Source organism: Pinus tabuliformis, chromosome 6 (assembly GCF_031772625.1).
Source record: "Pinus tabuliformis cultivar Carrire ecotype Pingquan chromosome 6, CPIR1, whole genome shotgun sequence".
In the NCBI taxonomy this organism is placed as follows: Eukaryota; Viridiplantae; Streptophyta; class Pinopsida; order Pinales; family Pinaceae; genus Pinus; species Pinus tabuliformis.
Window position 1 is genome coordinate 570,195,698 of NC_142292.1, and position 14,154 is coordinate 570,209,851.

At 38.3% G+C, this 14,154-nt stretch overlaps 1 protein-coding gene across 1 annotated transcript in view; it reads left to right on the top strand.

The window, feature by feature from the left end:
* The window catches only part of LOC149259793 (rhomboid-like protein 11, chloroplastic), a 100,707-nt gene extending 96,911 nt beyond the window's left edge, over window positions 1-3,796 (top strand). Inside the window, exon 7 of the mRNA XM_089419122.1 lies at window positions 3,366-3,796. Coding sequence (XP_089275248.1) covers window positions 3,366-3,557 — 192 coding nt within the window. The 3' untranslated portion in view covers window positions 3,558-3,796. The remainder of the gene's footprint in view (window positions 1-3,365) is intronic.
* Window positions 3,797-14,154: the final 10,358 nt, after the last annotated feature.

The window sequence follows — 14,154 nt, forward strand, 5'->3', positions numbered from 1 at the left end:
TTCTTTTTTATTAGTCCATTAAAGGTGAATGACTTTAGATTATTTTATAAATAATAGTATCATAATAATAATAATACTAGTAAGGATACAAATATTAATTGTTGACTTGTATAATCACGATTGATTTAATTTTAAAGTGGATTCCATATGTCAAGATCATCCTTGATCTTTTAGACATGACTTTCTATTTTTGGAAAATCACTTCCAAATTGAGATGTGACTTATTATTTTTGGACATTTATATTATAATTGTTAGAAATGAAATTTTATTATAGGTGGTTCAAACAGATCTGAAAGATATGATTTATTCTAGGAGAAATTCATCCCTGAGCTGTCAAATTTTAACAGTCAATAAACATCTTGTAATCGATAGGAGATGGGAGTACCCAACTCAAATAAGATCAGCGGTAGTTGTAGTGAGAGGGAAAAGATTCAACTCCATATTTCAAAAGAGCTTGAATACGACCAACATTCTCAAATACAACAGGTGAGTTTATGGATACCCAAGTTCCAACACATGTACTTGAGAGTGAAGCTTAGAAGGAAGCTTGAATATAAATTATAATATGAAAGTGGGTTTTTAAATACTCAAGTACAAGTGAGAGTTGCTTTGTGGATATCCAACTTAAAAGCATGGTCAACCATAGCCAAAAAGAAGCAAGAAGGTTAGTGAATATGCATCTCAACATAGGGTTGGCCCTATGCACAACATCCTCTTTGAAGATGGGGAGGAGGCATTGAGAAAGCATTAGACTGGACCTTATGCCCTTAATGCTGAATGTAAGCGATAGATACCACAGTTCCGATATCAACACAGTTCCACAACCAGTTAAAGGGGTTCTCTGGTGGAGATCTGAAAGGAGGATCCACCGAAGTGTACTACTTATAGGATGTCACAAGGACAAATGTCATAGTGCAGAAAAATAAGATTGACACAAACAAGCTGAAAATCATCCATAGAGTCATCAATAAAGTGGGATAGATCCTGTTGACCTATGACTGAAAAATTGTTCTATTAGCAATTTAGAAGATTTCTGCCACAAACTATTACTGCAAGCTCAGCGGTCCTTGGAAGACAAACAATGCCAGACTTTCAGATAAGACTTTTTGTATGCCATACTTTCTTTATTGAAAGCTCTTGAATCAGATCTGCCTAAGAGTAAATTGCCCCACAGATTAGGGCAAAGGACCATCCCAGTGTCATTGGGGTTAATAAATCCCCTGTATAGACCCCGAGCAAGTATGAGAAACAGTTTGAAACCCTAACATGAAAATGGCGATCTATTTCTTATTCTGCCGCCGTGTAATACGCTGGAAACAACCCTTCAACACATAATACCAGTGCTGTTCCAAAAAACCATGGAATTTGGCTGGAGAATAAGAAATATATGGTGTGCTGCCTTAGAAGAGCACCAATATGCAATAAAGAACCCTCAAATTTGCTGGGAAAATCAAAAGACATAAAAGCATGGAGAGTACTGGTGGCAGAGAGGGTAGAAAAAACCAGAATTCTGCTTGTGCTCCCCAGAAAATGGCTGAAAACCCTATTTTTCAGACCTAAGACAACCCTGTAAATACTAAATAGTACTGGCCAGGGCAGGAAGAGTCACACTGATATCATGTTGAGACCAAAGATAGAAGATCTATAGTGATCTCTTCATCAAACTATAATGCAATCATGTAGAAACCCTTCAGATTTATTATGGCATTTAACAAAACAGCAATATTAAGTGTAGCAAAATAGCATGAGAGAGCAAAATAGAGAATCGTCCTTGGGTAAATATGGCACTGGATCAAAATAATCAATGAATGTGTTGTACAAATGAGTGTGCATGAATTTATTCACATCCTTCTAGGGTTGGGCACTAGTGCCAAGAGGCTGACTAGGCCAACCTGGACATAAATAATAAAGTGGGTAACTTTCCCATATGTAAGCAAATTAAAGCCCTCAATACACCAGGTAGTGGGTCGCCATGTGGTCTTAAGTGGAGATTACCCATACTCTAACAATTAATCAATGCTCAAGCACAGATTTTGTATCGGTGGAATTTTTTGAATCATGAAGGCTTTTATGTCACAGAAATAGCGTTATACACATCAACACTGGCTATAGTGACAATCCATAAAGATGAATAATGCATAGATCTGGCTAAAGACAAACAATAGCCTGCAAGGTTTCTTCTCTCTGACCTCTGTGTTAGAAAACAAATCTGACTCAGATCCTCTTTTGGGTAAGAGATGAATTTTCTCTGGATTATATTACAAAGGGCAATGCACTGTCTTAAACTGTTGTCGCATCATGCAAAGTAATCTCTCTGTAGAATATTGGGTTTATGTGTTGTCAACCATATGGTTCTAACATTTAAACTGCTTTATATTATTGTGAAGATAATTTCCCTTGGTATGTTTTAACAGGGTACTTATTAAATTTGTTTGTTATCTAGTCCCCTTATTTATCTAATGTGATAAAATTCTGCCATACACCTGCTGTGATTCAGTTTTCTGAATTTAAGAAACTTTAACTGACAAAAACCCAGAAGCTAATCATTGCACTTTACACACACTTTCCTGGTAGACCCCTTCCATAACTTCCCTTATACCAGGATATGTGTTTGTTCTCATCTTGCTCAGTTAGTTGCCAGCTTGGAACATGCTCCTAAGGGTTCTTATCCTGCATCGGTAGGCTGAAAGAATAACTTTTACTTGCTGAGTCATCATGCAATCTTAGTAGTTGGTAGAGGGAAAATGTTAACAGTGAACACATTAACCTGGATAGTGATATGCAAAAGTCCGCTCTCTTGATGTAGGGCGATTCACCATGGCCCTATAAACTAGCCCCTTGGTCAATGTCAAAAGTGGATAATCTTGTGTCATCAATCAATGTTTCTGTTGACCAAACAGACAAATCTATGCCTGCTCTCCCAGATAATTGTCTGTTTGAGTATTTCATTCTGAGTTTTTCAATTCCAAAGTTTTCTGGATTCTGTAAGGGTGTGACTTAGTTATTCGTCAATCCAACTGATCTTTTGAATTAGAACCTGTACGCTGTTTTCGTTCATTATACCCCATTAGTCATCCTGTTAATCATGGTGATCCATTCACCGTCATGGAAGGTTGTTTCATTTCTTTTTAAAAAGTTGTCAAATTACTTAAAAACAATAGCGATTAACCATAATGTGATATTTTGAAAATTTCAAACTCGTTAGGAAAAACTTCTCAATCCCCACATGTAATCAAGATGGCATGTTATGTTCTTCTCTCTCTAGTCGTGCATAATTAAATATCTCCACAATCATTTAACATACTTTTGTTGTCTTTTGAACAATTTTGTGCTGATACATTTTGCAATTTGTGTGAGGCATCAGGTAATGGAGGCAGCCCAAGAGTCAACACAAATTGTGGGCAACAATGGCAGGATTTTTGGTGTTGAGAACATCAATCACGTCGCGCATCTCTCAGGTGCTCTATTAGGAGTTACTTTAATATGGATTCTTAATCAAATTCCATCTGGGCAGCCAAAAGAGGGGCAGCAAAAGAAGCCATTTTTGAAAAAATAGACATGCTGGTGGTAACCTGTTGCTTTTGTTTGTAAAGAGCAGAAAACCTCACAAATGTGAAGTTCATTTAAAAGATGTTCTGGTAGGCACATATTCAGTCAAAGACGGTGGGGTGTTCAAGCTATAATATCAATCAAGGATTAAATCAAAATGTAATTTTGGTTTACTGTTCGCTTGACAATTCTTGTGTAGTTCATTTTAATAAATCATTATACAAATAATTGCTTGCTAATTTTAAAGTCTGATTTGCAAGTGGGAGCAGCTGATGAAAAATATATGATGTCCCATGAAGGTTGCAAGTGTTATAGTTAACGGCAGTCAAAGATTGGATCAATTAATTTTAGCTGACCATATCCTTCACAAGTTTTCTGTGTGCTTATGCACCTATAAATTCCAATTACGAAGTGATCATAATTGACACTGCAAGCAGATGTGGAGAAATTATAAGCTCTTTAAGAAAATTATTGATTCACGGATATTTTCAAACACCATGGGGCTTTTCTGGAGCAATTCAGGTTGGTCAGAGATTATGTACTAACATAGTTTCTATAGATTTGAATGTAGTCTTATTGGACATGGTAGCAAATCTTATTGGTGCACTGAGGGCCATATAAGGCACTGTTCTAGCAGTACAAATATTAGACACTGGCAGCAGATGGCGAGCGATTATAATCTCTTTAAGAAAATTATTGATCCGCGGATATGTTCAAACACAATGGGGCTTTTTTGGAGCAATTCAGGTTGGTCAGAGATTATGTACTAACATATTTTCTATATAGTATATATCATAAGTATCCATTCCATTTAAAATGTAGTCTTATTGGACATGGTAGCAAATCTTATTGGTGCACTGAGGGCCATTCAAGGCACTGTTTTAGCAGTACAAATATTGACAACAAGGTGTGTGACTTGCTGCTGCCATCTTTCACCTTGTAACGACTAACGAGAATAAAACACTCTGTAAGAAAAACCATTAGGTCCCATTGTTCTATTGGTTCTGTCCTTTTACACTTGCTTGCAGGTTCTGTTGTAATTATGAACATAATCATGTAATAGTTAATGGTTCAAAATGATTACTCATATCACTTATATTCCATTGAAGTGATGTTTAAAATGATTTTGAATATTCCTGTGCTTTTTGTCCTTCATCAAAAGAGTAACAACTGGAAATTCATGGAAAATTGACAGCGGTCAACAAATATCATGGAAAATTGAAAATTTGCTGTCAATTCATGGAAAATTGACACGATCAACAAATATCATGTATTAATTTAGAAGGCAAGGAAATTTTTGATCTTTGCTGTTGCTTAATTAATAAATGGAATTTTTTGTTGTTGCTTTGATGTTGTCATATGGGAGTTCTATGTTTGTTGGATGCACAAAATTTGCAATCCACATAAGTTCAAGTGTACTATATTAAGGGAACAATTGATTATCATAGCCATTACAGATGAAATAACCTTCAGCTATGGTCTCAAAATTTCACCCAATAATGGATGAAGCCACATAGCACACCATCTCATATGCCCAATTATGCGTAATGGTGGCTACGTTGCAGTTAGTTAATTTTAGGTATGTTCTATGCTTAGAGCAATTTATTTAAATTTTCACAGTTAGCTCAATATCTTTTCCAGATTAGCAATCACATTAGCATAATAGTAAATTGCAGAGAGAACATAAACATAAATCACAGAGGACAAGCCAAGACAAGAGGACACAAGCTGTGGCTCTAGCCAGGGACAAACCCCAATGTGTGGAAACCCTTGATCAATTCTTTTTATACGTTCTTCAATAGTTCAACAGAGAGAGAGATAGTATATATACAACAGAAGTCAACACTTTGACTTATCTAAATGGGAGCATAGATCATCTTTAAGAAGATGATACATGAGGTCGCTGAACTCAGTTGAAGACATGTTGCTTCAACTAATTCTCCAAGGTGACTCCATCACCATGCTGCACCTCACTGTGCTGCACCATGCTGCACCCATCATCACTATGCTGCATCTCATCATGCTTCACTAATCATGACTGTACGCATCACTGTACTGCATTTCGTCATGCTGCACTACGCTGATCTCTTCATTGCACTATGCTGCACCCAAATGCATGCTGCAATACCTCATCATCCTGCTGCTTCTCACACCATGCTGCATCTAGATATGTAGCTGCATCCATGGGCTGTCTCTAAACATGTTGCATCAACCATGTAGTATCCAACCATTATGCTGCATCTCCTAGAATGTTGTCCACCTCCTGCGTAAGGAGGGACATTACTTCTGTCATGCTGCCACACTCCTTCTTGTCATGCTGTCACACTGCTTTAGTCATGCTGCCACACTGCCTTAGCTGCTGGCTATGGCCTATGGCCTAGCCCAGCAGCTAGATAGACTATGATCCCACAGTCCTAGGATACACACAAGGCTGTCATCAACATGTACACTGCTGATCTGTGTGCTATAGGAGCTACTTCTCATCAAAGTAGGGAGGTTTCACATTGCTGTAGCAGTTCCTTTAGCCAACATAGTATAGCCCTTCTAAACTGCTGATAAGAACCTCTTGTGACAGCGAATAGAATCTCTTCATAAAACATCTGAAGAGACCTCTCCTTTCAATGTGGCTGGTCTTCAGGACTGCGGCCAAGATGTGCACCTAAAACACATTCTTAGAACTGTTAACAATGTCTCTTTCTTACAGCGGATAGGTGGTGTAGAAGACTGCAGCTAGGGCTTCATTTGCAGCTTGTATGGATACCTTCTTGCTGCATTGAGGAGCCTTCTTTAAGGACAGAGAAGACCTGCGGCTAAGGCATGAAGGACCTGCAGCTAGGGCAGGATAGGACTGCGCATTAGGGCTGCGTGTATAGGCCTTAGTTCTCCCTGCTTGGACTGCGGCTTGGCATCCTTTAGACAGCGTGTATGGGAGCCTCTTTACTGTGGTTAGGGTATCCCTTTAGGCAGCGTATTAGGGCAGGTTTGGGCAGTGTATAGGAGCAGGGATCTCCTCTCTTGGACTGCGGCTAAACCACCCTCTTTAGGACTGCGGCTAGGGCAGTATTGGACCTCCTCATGACTGTGGCTAGGGCTCCTTGTTTAGTCTCCTTTCCTTCTACGTCTAGGGCTTCCTCCTCTTAGACTTCTCTTCCACTAAAACCCAAAAACAAGTGGAGAAAAATCAAGAGTGAAGTGAGTGTTCAAATGACTATCAAGTCACCTCCTTTTATACTAAAACGTTGAGCACATGTGGGGGTTATTTGGTCGCTGGCCGACTTTGATGAATTGTCCCATAACACAAATAAATTCATCTCAATGAATACTTATCAGAATCGGATGTTTTTTAGATCAATCCTATACCTCTCGATGAGAGGGAATCAAGAAAAATATCAGCTGCCATAAATAAGATGACCCATATAGAGTTTGGCCCTAGTTGCCAATTTTAACAGAGCAATTCCACTTCTTAATGCTGATTACAAAATTTGAAAAGCATTTAAGAGTTAACAATTTTGAACCAAATTCTTTTTCCACAACAACCGTTACATATATTTCATTAAACTTCGATGCAGTCTAATCCCAAAAACATTCTAAACAGAGTTGAAAAATAGAGATTCTGATTTCAGTAGAGGTGCTATACCTTTCTAATATCTATAAGATATTTAAATAAAAATGGTAAAATTCTGCTCCAGATATCGCAGATATGCTGTCTTACAAGCTGTTTTAGGAGGTAAATGCAGTGGTAAAACGTAAATTAACGACAGATTTTTAAGAACTCTTTGCTGCACTTGCCACAAACTTCACCCAGGTTTCAATACTAGGTTCTTCCATTGGTTCTTCTGCATGAAGGGTGGTCCAAACGAGATCGGATCCTCAATGGGAATCTCACAAAGCATGTGACTTTGACTAGTATTTCTGAAAGCACTAACAAGGACGCTCCCAAATCCAGATTTTTTTCATTTTAAGACTAGCTAGATAGGTGTCAGTCTCATTTCCTCTGTCCACAATGCCATTAAGGCATCTCTCCCGGAGGTTTCTCCTTCCCTTTGTCTACAGTTACTCTGTTCAACGAGCACATTCATCGGTCACGTTTGAGGGAGCCACTTTGATAATTCTTTTGATCATGAGATAGAGCTAGTAATTGCTCCCCAAAGGATGTATTTTTTATTTTTTTAATTATTTAAAAAATTCATACAATGATGTAAGATATTTGGCCGTTATGTTTAATCTAATGGTGCTTTTGTTTGCAGTGGTTGAATTGTTTACATTTACCATGAAATAAATGTAGGTAAGTAGAAAAATAGAGCATAATTGGGTTCTCAAATGAGCAGTGGTTGAATTGTTTACATTTACAATGGAATAAATGTAGAAAAGTAGAAAAATATAGCATAACTTGGTTCTCAAATTAGCCGAGAAAACCATTATTATTGGTTATTATTTGTGAATGCAAGTTGATTTATCATTTCAGAGTTAAGACTTTTGTGATGTGAATCATTTTGTTTGAATTTTTCCAGATCCATCACATTGAGTTTTTAGAATCGATGTAGGCTTTTGTGATGTGAATAATTTTGTTTGAATTTTTTTGGATCTATCACATTGAGTTTTAGAATCGATGTTTTGAGCGAGCAATTGTGGCTCATCTTCAAGGGAATAATATGAGAAATTCGATCAAACCAATAGGATAAATAGGAAGGAAATTCAAAAGGCAAAAACCCAAATAAATATTAAGTAAAAAATGAACGTAAAAGGTAACTCAACAAAAATGAAAAAAGAAATAATAATAATAAAATAATAAAATAATAATTATAATAAATAACAATGTAATAAACTATAAATAATTAAATAATAACAATCTGTTACCCAAAACTATATATGTTACAATAAGATTAATAATAATAAAAAGAATTAAGGAGTTTGAGGAAAAACTCACATCTATATAAAATGAAATTGAATTTAAATATATACTTCTTAACCTCTTGCTAAGCCAAGTAAGAATGTCTGAGGAATACTAGTATCGGGGCTCCTCGGAGAATATAAGGACTAACAAATAAAATATCTTATAATAATAAATTAATAAATAATATGAGCATTTAGGGTTCAATTCTTCTTGCCTTCGGGGTTAAGCTAGATTAGTTTGGCCTTGGGTGTTGTCTTTTCCGGTAAACCTACCTTAATTTTCTGTGGAAAAAAATAATATGATTAATCTTATTTCAAAAAGGAAAATAATACTAATAATACTCCAATAATAAAGATATTATAAATATTTCTACACTATATGCAAATTCCCTGACCAGAAAACTAATTAAAAACAAAAACTAGAGGAAAGGAGAGGACTAGGGAATCCAAAGATGATTCAGGAGGAAGCAAATCGAGAAGAGAGGGCAAAAATCTAGTTCTTACTGATTTCCAAGCCATCATCTCTACTAAGAGTGCGTGAATGTTTTTCAATCTCAATGGCCCCTTTGAGTTTCCTATGATGGTAGTGACCAATCTTGGAAAAGACTCTAGAGTTCTCAATGCAAATGTGGTGATTAGTTTTCATCGAGTGCTTCGCTAGAGTAAAAGAATGGGATCGACTAGGCTTGATGTAAACCACATGTTCCCGAATTCTTAGCTAGATAGAACAAACTATTTTAGCCACGTAGGGAGCCCCACACGAGCATGGAATTAAGTACACATCCTTCATGCTTGAGGGGTCAATAGGATCTTTGACCAATCTAAGAGAACTACAAATGGTGTTTAGAGGTTAGAATGTAGCAGAGACTTGATTCTTTCTTGAAATTCGAGCAATTTTATAAGAGGTTCCCTATATAAAGGGAAGTTGGAAACAAGAAACCAGATCATCATGATTGTGCCTAGATCCAAGACCCTTGCTGGCCTTTTGGAATGCCTTGAGGCCTTGATGATTTAGTTTCTTGTGTTCAACTTTCCTTTATATAGGGAACCCTTGATAATATTGCTCACATTTTAAGAAAGAATCAAGTGTTCACTACCTTCTAACCTCAGAACACCATTCACAGTTTTCTTAGATCGGTTAAGGATCCTATTGACTCCTCAAGCGTGAAGGGTGTGTCCATAATCCCATGCTCGTGTGGGGCTTCTGACGTTGGTGAAACAAACTGCTCTATTGAGTTGAGAATTCAGGAACATGTGGTTGACATCAAAGATAGCCAACCCCGTTCTTCTGCTCTAGAGGAGCACTCGGTGAAAACTAAACACCACATTTGCATTGAGAACTCCAAAGTGCTTGCCATAGAAAACTCAAAGAGGCCGTTGAGATCGAGAAACATTGAGGCAATCTTAACAAGGTTGATGGCTGGAAAATTAGTAGGAACTAGATTCTTGCCCTCTCTTCTTGATTTGCTTCCTCCTGAATCATCAATAGTTTCCCTACCTTTCTCCTTGATCGTCTCCTTTCCTCTATTTTTTTTAATTAGTTTTCTGGTCAGATGGTTTGCATGTCTCGATTTGATATTTTGGAGTTGCTCATTTCATTTCGTTTTCAGATTAATTATTATTATTTATAAGACTTATTAATGATATTAATTGATTATATTATTTATTAAATTTAATATATCAAGGTTACTTGATTACCCAACATATATATATATATATATATATATATATATATATATATATATATATATATATATATATATATATTTATTATTATTTTTATTATTGAGTATTATTAATATTATTTTCCTTTTCATTTAATAAGATTATGTGAAAAATTTAACTTTATTGCAATAACTAGAAATTAATTTTCTAATTGTAAATTTAATTATGTAGATTTTTTTGGTATGACAAACAACGAATAAAATAACAACTGCAATTTTCACTATAAAAGCGTTGTATAAAATATAACATGTTGGAAATTGAGAAATATGCTAAAACACACATAAAATGACAATTATTTTTGGACGATTGTCCCCGAAAAAACCCAATGTGGGAAAACTAGTGCAACAATTGAGGTTTTTATTACTATGCAATAGTGAAATTATGAGTACAATAAAATGACGCCAAATTGACATTTCTATATGAGAGAAATATTGACAAAATCAAGTAAGGAAATTTACACCATTCTCCAAGCAATCTCGACACAAACTAACAACTCCAAGTCATCCAAACCCTCTGTGCTGGCTTTTGCGTCACCTCTACGCAACTTGTCACACGTTCAACCTAGAACTACTGCTACTCAAGTTATTTTGCCTATTGCTGCTCTAGAAACTATCCTCTTGGCCTTCTGGAAATATTCCTGGCCTCTGGCAACTGATTCCACCTCCAGTTCAACCAAATCGAACTGCCTCTTTAAGGCTCTGTGCAGCCTCTTGGAGAAATTATTTGACCTCCTCTCTTGACTCTTCGGAACTGAAATCCTCCAAAATCACTGCCTTTGCCCTTTTGCATCCCTTCTGGCTCGAACTCTCTTCCTTTGAAGCTGGATGGCTCGACCTGCCAAGGAACTCGCACTATTGGCTCTCACTCTGTGCGTTCTCCATCATCCCATAGACCTCTTCTTATAATCTCGACTTGAGTCTTCAACGACCAAGATTAAACTTAATCAATGGCTGAGATCATTCCAAGTCGATCCGTGTGAGTTTATAGAGAATTCTCACCTTTCTTAGTTAAATAATATTAATTAACTAGTTTTCTTAAGTTAGAATTTGGAAAGCCCCCGATCGGGGTGTGATGAGAGAGGGTATCTGGAAGGGGATTGTTGACATGGGAGAAGGAAAAATGGACAGGGTACGTGGGTGGCCCACCCAAGGACCCCACACGAGTGCGACAGGAGTTATCAGGAGAGATAGGCAGGTGGAGGGAGCCTCGGGAAAACAAAAGGTTAGGTGGGAAAGTTTTCAAGGTAGAAAGGTGGTGAGGGAGTTTAGTGCATGTAAACATTGGAGGAGGAAGCGGGCAGCAAGCGACAAGACTGGAAGCCGAGAGGAGAAACAGGCCTGCGGGAGACGGGACTGTCGTCTGCACTTGGAATTCGCCTTCAACGATTTGGAAGGAGACTCGCACGTAATTCAAGCCTACCTAAGTCTAGATATGGAATCAATGCTGCAATATTGGAGACTGGTCTGGCATCGAATGGTGGTGGTTTCGAATGTTTCGCGAAAATGTTGGTTTAATCTTCTATTGTTGATGTCTGGTTTTTTATTTGTTGCAATATATGGAAGACTTCGAGAATTCTGGTTCAATTTTCTGCTGTTAATGTTTGGTTTTTTATTTGCTGCAATTTATGGAAGGTTGTGGGGGAAAGAGGGGATCTATGGAGGGTTAGGAGGGAATCTCGGATCTTGGGGAATGAAATTGGCAATGGCCATCGTGAAAACCTGCAGATTGGGATATAGAAGGGGCCGAAGCTCCCCTGAAAGCTTGCGACGATCTGGTAGTCTCCAAAACTAGCGAGGGGTGCGAGCGGGGTATGGGAAGTGGAAGATATGATCATTCTGGTTAGTGGGAGACATGCAAATACAAGGGGGTAAGAAAGGGGTGTTGGGGAACCTTAATTGTGGTAAGCTTGACCAACTAGTCTCAGCGTGGCTTCCGGGTAATCCTGAGAAGCAGAAGGGCATCAATAGGGAGGTGGGGGACTGGAACCTCAGTGCAGCTAGTAATTCCACCATTGAAAATAAACTCTGGTGGACATGGCGGTATGGTTGGGTAGAGGCCCGTAAGTCCGACCTCGGGGGTGCTCTGAGTAGGCTCTTAACATCTCTCTCCGTCATTCTGGTTCAAGACAGATTCCAGGGTCACGTCAAAATCCTCAAGGGTAGGAGGGAGGAGTCGGGGCATCACGACTCCAGTGGGCTTGCAAATGTAGCAAGAACCGAGCCAAACTCCGACATTTCTTGTTTTGGTCACCCCAAACCTTGCCTGTCAACAACCCAGGGTGTCGTTGGACCTCAGCTTGGAACCCAGTTGGCTGACCCCAAGGGGGGAATTAAGCAGTGGAGGGAAGATAATCTCTTACTGTTGCGCACAATAAGGATGAGGAAAGATGGGAAGGCACTGGGGGTTACCCGGGTCATCTCTTGCAAATTTGAATTCATTATTCTGTAAAGGTGATTTACATTGAAAGGCTGAAGGCCACGAATGAAATATTAACATGTTATAATGTTTGTACTTATGCTACCCTTACAAGTTTATTTAACTCTTCTACCACTCTGGCTCTGATGCTCCATACCAGGAGCAGGAAAGAACGAGAGAGGGGTGGGGGCTGAAAGAATTTCAGCAGGAAAATAAAATGGTGAAGGCGGAAGTGAGGCAGGGAAGAAAAGGGGGTCATCGCGCCGAAAAATGGACAAAAAATAAATTGAAGGTGCCGATGGCTTTGGTGAGCAAGACCCCGCGAAAAAGTGGTAGGAAAAGTGGGGAGGAACACATTCATAACCTAATGCATGCATACCATGGAGGAACTCTATCTCAGGTAAAATCCATAATTTCAACATGGGAGGCAGAGCGAAACGCCAAGGCTGCGACATAAGTGCTTCCAACGGAGGAATCAGAGCCTCTGCTCATAGATTCGGGGCATACCAAAGGCTGGACAACACTATTTAGGTAGACAGTCCATCGGTACTGGGCCATGATAACACATAGGGACCGGGAAGAACCAATGAAAGCTCGTCAAGAGGAACCAAGCCCTAAGGACATCCAAAAGGAGACTCAGGTGGTGCATGTACAGCAATATCATCAGAACCTTCGTTTTGGTCGAATTGAAAAACAAATTCAAACCTTGATGCAGAATGAAGTGCCCGGGTTGAGTGCAAATGACCTGACCCCTATTGAGTCATCTAATTACTGAAGCAGAGTAGCAGAAAGTAATTTTTTGGTTTTATGTCGGATAACATTTACTTTAAAAGTCGAAGGATTAAGCATACAATAGATACAATAGTATATTTAGCATGGATGGATATTCTCAAACTGTTTAAATTTTGGACGACATATGATGTTGATCGGTGGCCAACAGAGTTGGTTTCCCTCATGCAGGTTGAGGCCACCAGATATGTTTTTTGTTACCTGCCTATATATAATTAATATAAAAAGGAAGTACTACCAAGCTCACACAAAAAAAAAGTTAGAATTCGGAAAATTTTAAATGATAGTTAATTAATTTAATTGATCTATCTCTAGGTGGAAATTCCAGAAATGATTTCTGAGTTTTGGAGAACTCATGTGTTTTAGCCTCTCCATAAAGTTTGAGACTAGAACACCATCCGATGCTACAAAAACTAACACTCCCTTTTAGCGAATAAGGTGTTCTCCAACTGTCTCCATAACATCTTCCCACACTGCTGATGTTTGACAACTGTGGCTTCTTGCCACTGTCCATCAACCACTGCGCTAACTCTGATTCATTTGCTATTGACTGTAGCTGAAACATGCTACATCTGTGCTGTTGCTGACACTGCAATGTACTCCTGCCAACTCTACATCTGCACTGCAATCCATCTAACACTCCCTCTCACTGTTGTTGCTTCTACTGCAACTACTGTAACTGAGAAGTATCCAAAATAGTGAATCAATTGTGATTACATGTTGCAACTGTCTCCTAAGTCTCTCACTGTGACTAGCCTCTGCATTGTCCACTAAGAAATTTG